At 38.0% G+C, this 17,789-nt stretch overlaps 1 protein-coding gene across 1 annotated transcript in view; it reads left to right on the top strand.

Moving 5' to 3' along the window:
- Positions 1-17,789, top strand: part of TRPA1 (transient receptor potential cation channel subfamily A member 1) — a 70,203-nt gene that overhangs the window by 23,280 nt on the left and 29,134 nt on the right. Inside the window, exons 9-15 of the mRNA XM_004588111.2 lie at positions 2,355-2,454; positions 3,053-3,153; positions 4,676-4,845; positions 4,931-5,095; positions 13,358-13,472; positions 14,341-14,507; positions 15,632-15,725. Of these exons, the coding sequence (XP_004588168.2) occupies positions 2,355-2,454; positions 3,053-3,153; positions 4,676-4,845; positions 4,931-5,095; positions 13,358-13,472; positions 14,341-14,507; positions 15,632-15,725 (912 nt within the window). The remainder of the gene's footprint in view (positions 1-2,354; positions 2,455-3,052; positions 3,154-4,675; positions 4,846-4,930; positions 5,096-13,357; positions 13,473-14,340; positions 14,508-15,631; positions 15,726-17,789) is intronic.

Genomic DNA, 17,789 nt, shown 5'->3' with positions numbered 1-17,789 from the left:
GTATCTGTAATATCAGTAGTTTGTCTAATACAAGGGAAACAATTTTTTTTGCTTATCTATTTTCATTTTATCTGAAAGGCAGAGAGAGAAAGAGAGAGGCATTGCTTGATTGTCCATCTGCTAGTTTACTCCTTAAATGGCTATAATAGCCATGCCCGGGCCAGGCTGAAATTAAGAGCCTGGAATTCCATATGGGTCCCCTTAGATGGGTGGCAGGATCCCAAGAACTTTCACCATCATTTATTGCTTCCCAGGGTGCTCATGGGTAGTAAGCTGATCTGAAGAGGGACGTGGGGACTCCAACCAGGCACTCCAATCGAGGGTGCAGACAAGCAGAGCACTGACTTAACTGCTAAGCCAGATGTTTGCACCAAGGAAATCTCTTCTGCTGCACCGTGAGCTAGCTGGTGCTCAGGGAGAATTAGGCTTGGACCACTCCACTGACATTCCTTCAGTTCTGCTGCCTTTGAGGTAGAGACACAACAGGCTGCATATGTCACCTTTGCCACCAACAAAGCAACCTTGATGACAACTTTCAAAGAAAAACAGAGAAATTGAAAACTATTATTAAATGTTTGTTGTAATTGAAAACATTAGTACCTTGTTTCTCCTAAGAGCCAGAATCAAGTACTTTTTGAGCTCTTGTGTGGCTAAATCTATGGTGAATTTATTTAAAGCCCATTAGCTCAACGCTGAATATATTCCCTTTGTAGTATTCAGCACATATGTGATATCAGTAAGAACTATTGAAGCTATGGGAATGCTCATTATGTATCATAGTTTCATGCCATGCCTGTTTTCCTGCAAATGTAATAATTCTTTACCCAGCAAGAGATCTATAGCGGAACTGTCCAGCATTCAAAGAGGATGCTGGTGCCATTGTCTGCCATACTGAATGGATTCAAGAGAATAGAGAAATAACCACTACTGAACTTTAAGCTATTTTTATTGCCCTTTCCAAAGTATAGACTACTTCTTGTAAAATAGTAAAAGGTGTTTTGCTTTTTATCATACCACATAAATAAAAGTAGCTCTAGCGATAAATATTGTTTCATTCACTTAAAACTGCACACAGATATGTATGTCTGCATACAAATATGTATACTGTCAATAATACAGTTATATATATATGAAATATCTATGTTTACAGAATTTATATAATTTGTTAAACATTAATTTAAAGTTGAAATTTTTTTTAAAAATCCATGAAATGCCAAAGAAGAAAAAAGAAAGAGAGAGAAACGGAAGGAAGAATTTGGCTAGACCCACGTACTCAGTGACTATTGGTGAACAGCAGAGTAGAGTCTCAAGTAAGCAAACACATTCCTAAAAGGATATGGAAATTTGGTTAGGAATGGCATGGCTAGTAGTTTTCAAAACTCACAAGATCTGAATATTTTATCCAGGATACAAAATTCCTGTATTACCCTACCTGCATTTTGAGTACCATTTTTACTCTTTTCTAAATTATCCTCATTACTATTACTCAATCAAACAAAACATATTAAAAGTGCAACAAGTGTATGCATGTATGGCTTAGAGGTTAAGATGCCTGCTAACACACCTGCATCCCACATTACATAGCAGGATTCAGTATTTGATTACATGACTCCAGCTTTCAGTTCAGGAGGACCCTGGGAGCAGCAGTAATGACCAAAGTAAATCCAGCCCTGCCACTCAGAGGGGGTCCTGACTCCTGCCTTTGTCCTGGCCCAACCTTCAGTGTCGTAGGCACTTGAAGGATGAGCCAGGGGAACAGAAGTGTGTTCTCTGTCTCTCTCTCTCTCTGTGTGTAATCAAATTTAAAAATGTGAAAAAAAAAGATTGGTCATTTATATATAGTGATTTTTACATTCAACTTTTCCTTAGTGAATGTTTTCCTAGAATTTTACTTCAGGATTTGATTTATTTCAATTCAGTTATTTCAGTTCATTTATTTCAGATGAGGTGGATTTTTTAAAAATATAATTAATTGCTCTTGAATTTAAAAAAATTCCATATACATTTGGAAGGTAAATGATAGACTTTTAAAAATCATTTCTCACAATGAGAAATAATTATTGCTGTAAATGCAAGGATTTTATTTTTATGGTTTAGGTAGTAATAGAGCTGTTACTGGTTTAGCAAGTTATAAGCCTACCATGTGAGAATAATATCATTGTTGACATTATGAAAGAATGCCTTAATTTCTGGTGTTACAACAATGAAATTACATGGAAATCTCAAGCAATTGGATAGTTACGTGCTTCGGCACTAGTCGTAACATAGATATTCTATTCCAATGAATTAATATCATTTAGAGATGGTAATGTAATTCAATTTGTTCTTAAACTCTGTTAATTGGCTTATTTTAGGGAGCTGATGTTAATATCACTGACGCTGAAGGACGCTCTCCGCTTATGTCAGCAACTGCTTCTGCATCTTGGAATGTTGTAAACTTACTGCTTTCTAAAGGTACCAGTAGAGGCCAACCCAAGGCTTAGGAACTACAACTCAATATGGTTAGATAAATATTTATTAATCTTCTATTGTGTGCCAGTCACTGGGCCAGGTGCTGTGTACACAAAGATAAACAGTATCGGTGCAATTTATCTTCAGTGCTAGTGGCTTTGAGGCAGAGGTATAAAAGGCTTCATAGAATGATAATAGATAGCACTTATAAGATATTGCTATACCCCAGTGTATTGACAAACATTTTACCAGTTTTCTCTAAGAATCAGTCCTATGTGGTTTACATGTAGTAATGATTTTGAAGACATATTCTAACCCAGTGCTATAATGAAAGTAGCATCCTCTCTGCTATTTATTTAACTCTAATTTTGCCACATTTATAATTTATGCTTTTATATAATGCATCATATATTCTCTACTTTACACATGAAAAATATGTAACTCATTCTAACATGTGCTTAGTTTTTCCAGCTAATTAAAGCTTAAAGTGCATTATATCTTGGTGATGTTTTTCAGTCAAACTCTTTGATTAAAGTCCGTATCCACATAGGCCATGCTTTAAATAACTGAGTAGAATTTATGTTTATATTATGCTTTTTAGGTGCTCATGTACACATAAAAGATCATCATGGGCGTAACTTTTTACATTTGACTGTGCAGCAACCTTATGGATTAAAAAATTTGCAACCTGAATTTATGCAGGTAATTTATGTCTGAATTTCCATAAACTGCATTGTCTAGCAGAGAGTAAACTTTTATTAATGCCATTGTTACTGTTGTGCAGGCTGACTTTGTCATTTTTAAATGCTTTAAAATTGAGGTGTCATATTTGAATGTTTCAATTTGGTGGTGGTAGTGATGAGGGTGATGATGATGATTACATTATGTTTGGGTTTCTAAATTACAGGGGTTTTTCACATATCCTTATATGTAGTATAATTATGTCCTTAAGCAATCTGATTTCCTTCACTTTTTGACTCTTAATTTGTGTATCAGAGGAAAAGCCAAGTACCTGAGTAAATTGGCCATGCTTAACTATCACCTTAAAAATAAAAGGTAACTTAATATGTTTAACTTTTGGTGGTATGTTGAAAGTATTATTTTCATATTTTGTATTTATTTTCATTAATACCCATTGAGTCACTAGGATGTATATGAAATCCCTATATTTTTTGAAAAACCACAAAGAGTTATAACTTTACTCTCATCAGAATGGCAATTATCCAAGAAAGAGGATAACAAATGTTGACAAGGATGTGGAGAAGAGCAACACTCATACACTGTTGGTGGGACTGTACCACTGTGGGAAACAGTATGGCTATTTCTTTAAAACCTAGAAATAGACTTCCCGTATGAGCCAAAAATCCTACTACTGTGTAAATACACAAAATATGAACACTGAGCGTCATGTGTAGCAAGATGGTTCACAGTAGCCAAAATATGGAATCAACCTAGGTGTCCATTGTCAGATGATCAGTATTGTTTACAAGTCTCCTGTAAAAATTACTGAATTATAGTGTCTTTTTACTTTTTATTTGCTGATACATTTAGTAGAGCATTAATGCCTTGACTGTCATGTTAATTAAAAATGTTTTCTTGAAACCTAAAAGACAAGGAAGAAATGACAAAGGAGAAAGAGAGAAAGAAAGAGAGAGAGAGAAAACTGAAGGGGAAAGAAAGGCAGGAGGAGAATATTGCTATTTTCTCAGAATTATATCTATGAACTACAGTGAATCTGTTCTCTTTGTATTCTCTCAACTGACATGAAAAGTACAGTTACAAAAAAGAACATATTTTAACCTTTCAACTGCCTTTAATAATAAAAATAGATGGTTATTTTAAAATATTAAATAATATAACCATTAATTGACTAAGTCATTCATTCCTATTCAAGTTTTTATTTACTGAACATATAAGCCCAATTTATCTCAATTCTTTTATGTATTAGACTATATTATGATTACGCTCTTAACTATTATTTGAGGACAAAATTAAGAAGGGCAGAGGGCATGCGTGGTCAAATATATGTGGGCAATAATAGACTGAGAATGTTAAGTACGTTTTTCTACTTGCAGTATGTTTTTCTCTCATAGCTTCTTCTATGTTAAGGTATGATGTAGGGTACATGTTGGGAAGGATCCTATGGAACTTATTTCATATTTGTTATAAATCATGATTTTAGCCTAATAGCAGAGTTATTGGCAGAGTACTAACTTTCCCATAGATGCAACATATTAAAGAGTTGGTGATGGATGAAGATAATGATGGATGTACTCCTCTACATTATGCCTGTAGACAGGGCGTCCCTGTCTCTGTAAATAACCTACTGGGCTTCAATGTGTCGATTCATTCCAAGAGCAAAGATAAGAAATCACCCCTGCACTTTGCAGCCAGGTAACAGTCGTTCTAGGCAACATAACTGCATGTTTTCTTCCTGTTGAAAGTTTAATTTGAAAATAAGACATCCATTTTTTTCAAGTTACGGACGCATCAATACCTGTCAGAGACTGCTCCAAGGCATCAGTGATACGCGGCTTTTGAATGAAGGTGATCTTAATGGGATGACGCCTCTACATCTGGCAGCGAAAAATGGACACGATAAAGTGGTTCAGCTTCTCTTGAAAAAAGGCGCATTATTTATCAAGTAAGAATGTTTGGCTAGAGTGCGATTTGTATTTTGTTTTTAGTTGTGTTTAGTCTTTTTCTATTAAAATTTAATTATGATATACACTTTTTTTTTTTAATTATTTATTATTTAACTTCATTAATTACATTGTATTATGTGACACAGTTACATAGATACTTGGGTTCTCCCCACCCCTCCCCAAACCCTCCCACCATGGTGGATTCCTCCACTTTATTGCATAACCACAGCTCAAGTTCAGTTGAGATTTCCCCATTGCAAGCGTATACCAAACATAGAGTCCAGCATCTTATTGTCCCGTCAAGTTCAACGGTTTCTTAGGTATACCCTCTCTGGTCTGATGACAGAGCCAGCAGAGTATCATCCCAGTCAATTGAAAGCTCCAACATACCATCAGCAAAAATTTACATCATTATGGAATTAATTGACATAGTAATGAGTAACCAATATGGTAAAAGTAAATGCGGGTTCCCAGCCACCTTCTGTGACCACCTCACCTATACTTCAATTTTAGTTTATACACAACATATAACATTCAAAACATAACATGTTATACATAACATCATATCATCTTAAATTAAGGCAAACATGTGGTATTTAACCTTTTGGGATTGGCTCATTTCCCTTAGCATTATGGTTTCCAGTTTGGCCCATTTGGCCACAAAGAACTGCATTTTGTTTTTTTTAATAGCTGAGTAGTATTCCATGGAGTAGATGAACCATAGCTTTCTTATCCAATCCTCTGTTGATGGGCATTTTGGTTGTTTCCATGTTTTTGCAATTACTGATTGTGCTGCTATGAACATAGGAGTACATGTTGGTTTCTCATAGAACAAGTGTTCTGGATATATTCCTAGGAGTGCTATTGCTGGATCATACGGTATGTTGAATTTGAGTTGTTTGAATATTCTCCATACTGATTTCCATAGAGGCTGTACCAGCCTGCAGCCCCACCAGCAGTGGAGTAGGGTTCCCTTTTCCCCGCAACCTCGCCAACAAGTGTCGTTGGTGCTTTTATTCATGTGGGCCAGTCTTACTGGCGTTAGGTGGTACCTCATTGATGTTTTAATTTGGATTTCCCTTATTGCCAGGGAACTTGAGCATTTTTTCATATGTTTATTTGCCATTTGGGTTTGTTCCTTTGTGAAGTGTCTGCCCATTTCCCGTGCCCATTTCTTGAGTGGCTTGTTTGTTTTGACATTTTGGTTGTTTTGTAGCTCTTTGTATATTCTGGATATTAGCCCTCTATCACCTATGTCGTGTGCGAAGATCTTCTCCCATTCTGTGGGTTGCCTTTTTACTTTGTTGATTGTTTCTCTAGCTGTACAGAAGCTTCTTAGTTTGATGAGGTCCCAATTGTTTATTTTGGTCTTGATTTCTACTGCATCTGGAGTCTTTTTTAGGAAGTGAGGGCCTACCCCTAAGTGTTCCAGTGTGTTTCCAACATTTTCTTCCAAAAGTTTGAAGGTTTCTGGATGTAGGTTTAGATCTGTTATCCATTTAGATCTGATCTTAGTGTATGGTGAGAGATGTGGATCTATTTTTTTGTTTCTGCAGGCTATCAACCAGTTGTCCCAGCAGCATTTATTGAACAGACCTTCCCATTTGCCTGGGTTGTCGTTTGTCTTTTTGTCAAAGATTATTTGGCTGTATCTGTGTGGGTTTCCTTCTGGCGTTTCTATTCTGCTCCATTGATCTTCCTCTCTATCTTTGTGCCAGTACCACGCTGTTTTGATAACCACTGCCCTATAGTATGTCCAGAGGTCCGGAACTGTGATTCCCCCTGCTAACTTCCTGTTCTTCAGGATAGTTCTAGCTATCCGTGGTTTTTTGTGCTTCCAGATGAACCTTTGGATCATTGTTTCCAGATCTGTGAAGAATGTTTTGGGCAATTTGATTGGGATTGCGTTGAATGTATATATTGCTTTTGGCAGTATAGACATTTTAATGATATTGATTTTACCTATCCAGGAGCATGGGATATTACTCCATCTTTTGAGGTCTTGTTCAATTTCTTTTTTAAGCAGATTGTAGTTTTCTTCAAATAAGTCTTCTACATTTTTGGTTAGATTTATTCCCAGATATTTCATACTTTTCTCTGTTATTTTGAATGGTATCTTGCTGGTTAAGTCTTTTTCCATCTTGGGGCTGTTCGCATACACTATGGCTGTTGATTTTTGTTCATTAATTTTGTACCCTGCCACTCTACCAAACTCTCGTACAAGTTCTAGCAGTCTCTGTATTGAGTCTCTTGGCTCTTCTACATAAAGAATCATATCATCTGCGTATAGTGAGAGCTTGACTTCTTCGTTTCCCATTTGGATTCCTCTGATTTCTTTTTCTTGTCTTATGGCCTCAGCGAGTACCTCTAGGACTATGTTGAATAGTAGTGGAGAAAGTGGACATCCCTGTCTTGTTCCAGATCTCAGTGGGAAGGGTTCCAGCTTTTCTCCATTCAGTATGATGCTGGCGTTGGGTTTTTCATATATTGCTTTAATTATGTTGTGGATTTTTCCATCTATGCCTACCTTGGTTAGGGTTTTTAGTAGGAAGTGATGTTGGATTTTGTCGAAAGCTTTTTCCGCATCTATTGATACTATCATGTGATTCTTGTTTTTCAGTTTTTGGATGTGGTGTATCACATTTATAGATTTTCGAATGTTGAACCATCCCTGCATTCCAGGGATGAATCCTACTTGATCTGGATGAATGATCTGTCTGATGTGTTTTTGAATTCTGTTGGCTAGGATTTTGTTGAGAATCTTAGCATCAATGTTCATCAAAGAGATAGGTCTGTAGTTTTCCTTCTCTGTTAGTTCTCTGTCTGGTTTTGGGATTAAGGTAATGTTGGCTTCATAGAATGAGTTTGGAAGGGTTGCCTCTTTTTCTATTGTTTTGAAGAGTTTGTAGAGGATTGGGGTCAGCTCTGTTCGGAATGTTTTGTAGAATTCTGGAGTGAAGCCGTCTGGGCCTGGGCTTTTCCTTGTTGGGAGGTCTTTAATCACTGATTCAATCTCTACTTCAGTTATGGGTTTGTTCAGGTCGTTTGTTGCCTCTGGGCTAAGTTTTGGCAAGTGGTAGAAGTCTAAGAACTTTTCCATTTCTTGGTGATCTTCTGATTTGTTGGAGTACAGTGCTTTGTAGTAATTTCTGATTATGGCCTTAATGGATGCGGTGTCTGTTGTTATGTTGCCTTTTTCATCTTTGATGCTGTTAATTCTTGCCTTCTCTTGTTTTTTCTTTGTCAGTCGGGCCAGTGGAGTGTCTATCTTGTTTATCTTCTCAAAAAACCAGCTTTTTGATTCATTGATTTTGTGTATGGTTTTTTTTATTTCTATCTGGTTGATTTCCTCCCTTGTTTTGATGATTTCTTGTTTCCTATTGTGTGTGGGGCTCTTCTGCTGTTGTTTTTCCAGTTCCTGGAGGTGTGTGTTTAGTTCCTGTATTTGGCGCCTCTCTTGGGCCTTGACATGAGCTCCAATTGCGATGAGTTTACCCCGTAGCACTGCTTTGGCAGTGTCCCACAAATTTTGGAATGTTGTGTCAGAGTTTTCATTGGTTTCCATAACTTTTTGATCTCATCTTTAATTTCTTCTCTGATCCATTGTTCGTTTAGTAGCATATTGTTCAGCCTCCAAGAGTTTCTGTATTTCCTGGGGCATTTTGAATTGCTGATTTCCAGCTTCATTCCGTGGTGGTCTGAGAGGGTACATGGTATGATTCCTATCTTTTTGAAGTTATTTAGGTTTGCTTTGTGTCCTATCATGTGGTCGATCCTGGAGAAGGTGCCATGTACTGCTGAAAAAAATGTATAATCTGTGGCCTTAGGGTAAAAAATTCTATAAATGTCAACCAAGTCCAGTTGTTCTATTGTTTGTATGAGTTCTGTTGTTTCTTTGTTGAGTTTTTGTTTTGTTGATCTGTCTATAGTTGTTAGTGGGGTGTTAAGATCACCCACTATTATTGTGTGCATATCTATGTCTCCCCTTAAGTCCGTGAGTAATTGCTTCACGTAGCTAGGTGCGTTTGAATTTGGTGCATATATGTTCACAATGGTAATTACTTCCTGATGGATCAGTCCCTTCACCAATATATAATGTCCTTCCCTGTCCTTTTTGATGTGTGTCAGATTGAAGTCCACATCATCTGAAATTAAGACAGCTACCCCAGCCTTTTTTTCTCGTCCATTGGCATGAAATATCTGTTTCCAACCTTTCACTTTCAGCTTCTTTGAATCTCTTCTGGTTAGATGTGTCTCTTGTAGGCAACAGATAGTTGGGTGCTGTTTGATAATCCATTCTGTTAATCTATGCCTTTTGATTGGTGAGTTCAGGCCATTTGTGTTGAGAGTTAAAATTGAGAGGTTGTGATTTTGCCCTGCCATACTTGTTTTTGTGGGTGTTGATATCTGTGTTATTGCCCTTCCTTGTGTGGACTTTAGTGGGGAGACCTTCCTGTTTGCCATCTTTGCTTATGATTCACCTCCTTTTTTTCTGGAATTAGTGCATTTCTAAGGAGATTTTGTAGAGCTGGTTTTGTGCTGGCATATTCTTCTAATTTCTCTTTGCTGTGGAAGTATTTGATTTCGTTCTCAAATACGAATGAGATCTTTGCTGGGTACAATATTCTTGGTTGACAGTTGTTCTGATTCAGGATTTGGAAGATCTTTGTCCATTCTCTTCTTGCTTGTAAGGTCTCTTCAGAAAAGTCAGCCGTGATCCTGATTGGTTTTCCCCGGTATGTGATCTTTTCTCTGCTTCGTACTTGTCTCAGGATTCTTTCTTTGTCTTCGTTGGAGTGGAACTTGAGCACCATATGTCTGGGTGAAGATCGCTTTGGGTCATATCTGCTGGGAGTCCTCTGACCGTCCTGGATTTGAGCTGGATTCATGTTCCAAGTGTTTTGAAAGTTTTCCTGTATAATTTCGTCGAGCACCATTTGCATTCCTGATTCTTTTTCCGCTCCTTCAGGAAGGCCAATAATCCTAATATTTGATTTTCTGAGGTTGTCTTTCATTTCTTGTATGGTCTTATTGGCTTTGTTCAGACTTGTCTCCAGCTGTTTCATGAACTGGGTGTGTTCGTTTTGTGTGTCTTCCGTTTCAGAGATCCTCTCTTCTGCTGTATTTGTTCTGTTGGTTAGGCTCTCAATTTTGTGCTCTAAGTCAAGGATTTTACTTTTCATTTGTTGTATTTCTGAGGCTATGTGGTTCTTGAATTCCTTGAAGTCCTCCCAATTCTTCTCATTGTCTCTGACATATTTTAACATTATTTTTTTGAATTCCTTGTCTGGTAGATCTTCTATGTCTTCATCTCGCATCTCCGAAATAGACATTGGCTTTCGATCCTTTATTGGTAGGGTGTTGGCACTCTCATCTGGATCATTACCTTTTCTGGTATTTCTTCCCATTGTGTTAGTGTTTCTTTTTTGAGAGACCTAGGCACCAGTGTGCTGAGGGGTCTCCAAGCACTATCCTGTAGAGATCGGAGTCTGCAGGCGTGGAGTAGCAGGGTGTGGGAATTTTCAAGGCACTTTTGGTGCGTCTCCAGAACACTGGACCTCAGGGCGCCTCTTCCAGGGCCCAGCGGATTCAAAGCACACTCTCAGCTCGTCCCCTACAGGTATGCTACCACAGGGCGTGGGGGAGTGAAGGCACTCTCTGTGCGCGCACCCTGTTTACTGGATCACAGGGCTCGGAGCAAGGGACTATAGGGCGTGTTCCAGGTGCTCTCTGGAAACGCCTCCTGCGCAGGTCCGCCCACCCCAGCACTTGCAGGGGACCGACCGCCCCTGCGCTAGCAGGGAACTGCCCAGCCCAGAGGCGTGCTTGGGTTCCTGTGGGATAGCACCGCCCAGCTGAGTGCCACACCGCAAAGGCACAGGGGAGTATCCAGTGTGCCTTTTGCCTTTCTCCCAGACACAGTTTTGGCAGTCTCAAGGCACTCGCCCTGTGTCTCTAGAGGCTGGAGCCTGGGGGGGGGAGGGGCGGGGAGGCCAATTGTGTTCAGGCTCTGTCCGTGCCCCTGGGGGGCCAACTCCCGAAGCCTCCAACCCACCACTGTCCCCACCCAACTCACTCAAACCTCAGGTTCTTGCAGTCTGCCTCTTCCTCTGGTGGGAATCCTGGCCGCCAGTGCGTCTCCCGACTGCTGCGTCCGTTGCTGGTCTCCGCGCGGGTCGCGATGGAGCCTGGAGGCTGCGGCTGGTGCAGGTCCCGGGGGTTGGCGACCAGGGTGGGCAGATGCCGGCGGGTCCCGGTGATTCAGGGTCCTGGTGTCCGCAGCGGGGCAGGTCCTGGCGAGTCCTGGTGACCAGGGTGAGCAGATGCCAGCGGGTCCCAATCACCTCCGGTCCTCACGGCCACAGCGTCTTCAGGTCGGTCTTTGGGTGGGTTCGGCGGCTTTCAGCGTCTGCCCTCAGAGGTGACTCAGCAGGTCAGGAGCGGAAAGTCGTCTTCCCTGTCCTTTGCTTTGTTTTTCCCTGGTTGCTCTTCCGAGTTGTGTGGATTTTTTTGGCTCCACACTGTCCAGGGAACTTCACGTTCTTCTCCCTGTAGTTCTATGCTGCTCCACTTACGCTTTTGTCGCGTTCTAGCCCTCTCTGTCTGTGAGCTCTCTCACAGTCTTCCTCCTATGTCGGCCATCTTGCGAGTCTCCCTATGATATACACTTTTATCACTCATTAAGTACTCATATTGATTTTGATTAGTCCTCAGCACATACATGCCTTCTGACCTATTCATAGGGAATTCAATATTTTTACCAACTGACAAATAAAAACATAAGAGTTTATGGAGTTGAAGACCTTATTCAAGATTATGGAATAAGTGACTTTGTATAGCATGTTTCTAGAACCTGTGAAATACAGTTCTTCACATTTTATCTCATCGTGCTGCCATGTTCTTATTATTTATTTTCTTCTTATTATTTTGCCTTATTTATTTGTTCTTATTATTTGTTTTCTTATTTATTCTTTTCTTATTCATTTTGTTTGTACACAGAAAACCACGTAAGTTCTAAGATAACCTTTCGTTTGGTTTCCAAAAGTTCACGGAAAATGCATGCTATGAAAAGAATGCATAGATTTCAAAAGTTTTGAATAAAAATAAGCTTACTTTTAAATTTCATTCTTTCCAAAAACTTTCTGAACTCTCCACATACTTACAGGGAATTTACCACAAACAACAGAACCATGTAAGCATAGTAAAATATGTCATAATTAAATAACATCTTTAGGAAAAGGAAAGAAAACCTGGAAACAATTTTCTGAAGGTACAGTTGGATATATTCCAGTTTCACCAAGGTTGTATTTCATGAGGATAATATCAAAAAGAACATTTCTACATCAGGGCATAGACTGATTCCAGCAAGTTAGTGATGCTGCTGTGTATTAATGCTTTACCTCGTTCCTTCACACTTCCAAAGGAGCAGCAAGCAACAGTGGAAACAAGCCCAAGTGGATCCAGGAAACTTTTTTCTATGTCTAACATTAAAAAGCATTTTGGTTATAGCAAGCACTCATTGTCTTAATGTCTTGAGAAAGAATAAACTGTTCTCTTTAAGAATGAAAAACGAGTAAGCCTCTTTGAGAGCACAAGAGGAGAACGTTTTCAGAATTAGCTTTTTGAAGAATAAATGACATTAATCTAAATATAGCCATGCACTATATTTATTATTATTACTACTACTATACGTTGAACATGCCTTTCCCAAAAGTGCTTAAGATTTCCAAGTTTTATGAATTTCATAATATTCACATAGATCAACCCATTCAAAACGTTTTGGATTTTAGAACATTTCAGATTTCAGATTTTCAAGTTAAGGATCTCTAACTTGTATTAACACTAACTACTGACTGTGAAGATTGGTACCACAATTATAAATTTTTGACACCATTTTCAATACAACATTACAATAAGTTTTAAAAGAGTATGTATGTTATAGTTTGATAAAAATGTGTATTGTTTTACTTTTCTAATTCTACTTTCCTGCACCTGGAATCACTTGGAAATGTGCTTCTATCGCTATATATTTCCTACTAATAACAATTAATGTTTATGATATTACAGATAGATCATTGAAGACACTTGGGTTTGAAATTAGCTGATATATTATGAATATAGAGGAAACATTTAATCCCAAGTCACAGTGGCAGCTCTTTTTTTCCCCTTCAGTCATCAGATACACTTGCAATGAACTGCAGCGGGTTCCTTCCCCCATTACATCTGTAAAACATCAATATCTTTTCTTAACTCTTTAACAGTGACCACAATGGCTGGACTGCTTTGCATCATGCTTCCTTGGGTGGCTACACTCAGACCATGAAGGTCATTCTTGACACTAACTTGAAGTGTACAGATCGGCTAGATGAAGAAGGGGTAGGTCCTGTGTGGCTCAGGCCTGCTTAAAATCTCTTAAATTTGCCAGACATGCCAAAGTGCTACCTTCTTCTACATGCTTCTCCTTTTGTGGCCCTATTCCAGATTTTTGTTGGGTTTTTAATATGCAATCTCTTGCAGTGAGGAATGAAAGAAAGACAAAAGTCTAGGTGTATATTGAGAACACTGCTCTAGTCTCACAGAGATTCGTCCAGGGCTACTGTGGTTCCATTGGAAAGTTTTCTTCTTCCCCTAGAGAAGCCAGAGAAGAGAAGAGCAGAAAGCAGGGAAATGTAGTGTGTGTGTTCCTAACACACAATACATTATTTTAAATTATATTGGTCTGAAGGGCTGTCCTTTCTTATGTCCTTTCTTCTTTTTTGAGGAGATGCACATTTATTCAAAGATGATGCAGGCAAGATTATAGTTGGTTTTTGTTAAAGATTTTATGTAGCAAAATGAAAAATGACAACTTTGGAACAGTCTCTCACTTAAAAAGAAAACATTTTACCAGCTCCTGAAAATCTCAAAGGTGGAGAACAGTGCTATACTGGGTTTACATAGTAAACCTCCCAGGAGTGTTTTCTTCTGAGAAAACACTGGAGCTTCTGAAACATTATTCTTGTAGAATTAACTTCCTGGAAAGTTTATACATACAGACAGAAACTTCCTATTGTGTTTGAAATAAAAGCTCATTATTTTGAAACTTGCTTTTGAACACCAGTTTTAAGTTGTATGTATTTTGAGACTAAATGGCAAGCTCTGTTCATGTATTTTAAGCAGTTCAACCATGAAACAAGGTGGCAAAATGCCCAAAGGACTTTTTACCACTGTCTCTACATCTTCTGTGTTTTGTTCTTTTTCAAAGAACACAGCTCTTCACTTTGCTGCAAGGGAAGGCCATGCCAAAGCCGTGGCACTTCTTCTGAAATATGATGCCAGCATAGTTCTGAACAAGCAGCAGGCCTCCTTTCTGCACGTGGCACTTCACAATAAAAGGAAGGAGGTGGTTCTCATGACCATCAGAAACAAAAGGTATACTCAGTGCCTTTCTTCTCACTGTCATTTAGTATCCTGTGATGTCAGGGATTGTCACAGCCTGGGCACATGTACAAGGGTATATCAGAAAATTGGTGGCAAGTTGAGTTAAGCGGTAAATTTATTTTGTTGTCAGAGATTTTGAAGTTTCTTCATATAAAAGGTCTTCTAAAAGTTGATGGGTGGGAGTATTATGAGAAAATGCTAAATAAATTTTGATTTTTTTAAAACCAAAATAAACGTATCTTTTAATTCCATATTCATGAACTTTTTGAAGTACCCTCATGGTATCTGGCACTGTGACCATTGTCAAGAAACTCTATTTTGCTGGACTTACCCTACACACCCTTGCCAATGGAAACTCAAAGCCAGATGCTGGTGAGAAAATTCTGCAAGGTGAATCATGCTGTTACCAGTGCCATTTTAGTGGAATTTCCCTTAGTGCACAATACTTCCAGAATGAGTATTTAAACTAAGAGGTTTTAATGATGAAGACAGAAGGTAGTTTCTCCAACATCACACACATAAACTTTTCTATACAATTATAGACAGATATGCTCAAGGGCCCATGGTCACCCAGTAGTACCTACAGAGCTGAGTAATTTTGTTTCAGGCCGATCCAGACTGGGTTTCCCAGCATGGGCAGTTTCAAGAATCTCCTTCTTACTTTGAATGATGTATTGACAAAAGTGTGTGACACAAATACTTTATATACATTTTATTGATAGAGTTAAGAGAAAATATGTCCAATTTTTATTAAAAGCCAAACTAAAATTATTCAGATAACATCATGGTTACAAAGGGGTTCTTCTTACTGTCAGTTGTAGATTTAGGTCCTCCATTTTATTATAATCACATTCTTTTTTTTCTTTTTTTTATTGATTACATTGCATTATCTTATCCAATCAAATAGTGAGATGATGAAGAAAGGGGAAGACTCTATAGCATATCTCCTCTTGATTTGCCTATTACTTCCACTGTGGCCCTAAATTTTGTAAATAAAATAAAATTAAGTTAAAAGAATTGATTTTAACTACTGAGGATAAAATCTTGTGGAGCTTAAACTGCTAAATAGAAAATAAATATTGGTTTGTTTGTCCTATTTATTTATATTTTTACAGATGGGATGAATGTTTAAAGGTATTTAGTCATTATTCTCCAACCAATAGATGTCCAATCATGGAAATGGTAGAATATCTTCCTGAATGCATGAAAGTAAGCTCATTAACCAAATCTCTTCATGGATTTATGTTTGGCATTTATTATGATGTGAGAATGTATTCTTGTAATTGCAATATTGTAAGAGTAATTTCCATTTGTAAATATGCTTTCTAGTTTTCCATAGTCTATAAAATTATGCTAGTCAAGAGGCATTAAGTCAGTTCTCATATGAATCAAAGAATCATGGTAGCTATGTAATGTAGGAAAATATGATAAACATTTCTTAAAGGATGCAAGTCTATCACAAACTACAGACTGGTCATTGCTGGTTGAATAAAGTTTCTAGCTGTGTTTGTTTGCACACATATTATTGTTGTTTCATGTTTACTTCCATTGGTATTATTTTAAACCAGGATGCTATCTTTAAGGATCCAGACATCTGACCTTCTATAAAATTCTGAATATCTGTGTTGGCCCGGTCTTCTTGCCAGGCAGGGATGCTGGACCAAAAGCAGCTGCTTCCTTTGGATAAGGCATCCATTCTTCCATTAGACATGCTCCATATCCCAACCCTTCCTTGACAAGTGTTAGCTGACCTGCATTGCCATTCTTGTGTGATTGCTTTCTTTTTGATAAGAGATTTCTCCACATGTGCTTCTTTCCAAAATGTTAAGATAAAAGCTGGAGCAAGATAGCTAACATTTTAAGAATAATGGCAAGGAGCTCATATTACACCTGGCATGGGTCAGATATAGCAGTGATCTGTCAATGACACAATCAGTTCTGATACATGTCATTGATGGATATCATTGTGTGTACATCACAGACTATATAAATTATGCTTTCTACCACATAATCGGGTGCCATAATATTGTGGGGCCATTATTATATATGTGATCCATCATTGAACAGGACTGTACTTGCTTGAACTTTCTGGGTCTTTGAATGTGTGATTCCTTGTGTTAGGTTAAATCCACACACAACACATGACTGAATGCCTGTTACAAGCAAACATGCACACATTGTTAAACACAAGCATGTTAAAGATTGTAAATTAAATATCTCTGGGAAAAATCAATATTTAAGGACAATGATAGACATAGAGTAATCAAGAAAAAATGGTGACTTCAAATATTCAAAGAGAAAAATATTCTCAAACATGGTAGAAGGCTGTAAGATATAGTGACACAAAGAACAGAGAACAAGTTCTGGAGCTTGGAGGTTTTAGGATTAATCTTGGCTTTGCCTCTTGCTGTGTTGTCTAGGTCACTCATTTAATCTATCTGAGCTTCATTTTTCTATTCTCTTTATCTCTGAAATACTAATGTTGATGTTGGTCTTACAAAGTGATAATAAATAAAAACAGATTACATACGTAAAATATAAGAATAATTGTTCATATATAATACACCTCACAGTTTTTATACTATTCATGAAGTCATTAGTACCATTATAGCATATATTGTGTTTATTTACTCAGTGAACACAGAGTGCTAAATGTTACGTGTACATTTTCTCCTTTATAACATCCACTAGACATTGATCAGATGGCCCAGGAACTCTGGCCCATATTGATGCTGTTATCTGATTCAAAGTCTTGATCCCAGTAGGATAACCTGGCCTGACAATCTGTCTTTCACAAATTTGGGTTTTCATATTTGGTGTTATTCAAATTGTTTATATAAACAAGGACGGCATAAAAATGCTTATTTCCCATGCCGCCTGTGGGTGACTTTAATGACCTGAGAAGTGTTCTTTACCTGAGATGAGCATTCAAAAGTGTCTTCAAGGATGTATCATTACACTATCTATCCCCTCCTTGCGCATTCCACTCTGGACTCCTTTCCTCATGTCCACAGGTGAGCCACAGAAGCAAGTTCAATGTCCCAGGCTGGAGCAAACAGAAAATGGAGCCCAAGCCAGAAAATAGCCAAGGGGTAAAAAAAAGATGAAAAGTTCAATGAGAGACATTCAGTTGTCACTGTAAAATACTGAGCAAAGGAATCCTTAATAACCTATATAATTTGTAGGATCTAATAATGACATCAAATACTATGTAAACTGGTGGGATATGTCTCTTGCAGGATTAATAAGTGCAATTTCATTCTCCAGCAAATT

This window comes from Ochotona princeps, chromosome 9, assembly GCF_030435755.1.
Source record: "Ochotona princeps isolate mOchPri1 chromosome 9, mOchPri1.hap1, whole genome shotgun sequence".
Lineage (NCBI taxonomy): Eukaryota > Metazoa > Chordata > Mammalia > Lagomorpha > Ochotonidae > Ochotona > Ochotona princeps.
Note: the sequence above shows the minus strand (reverse complement) of the source record. Positions and strands in the feature narration are given on the sequence as shown.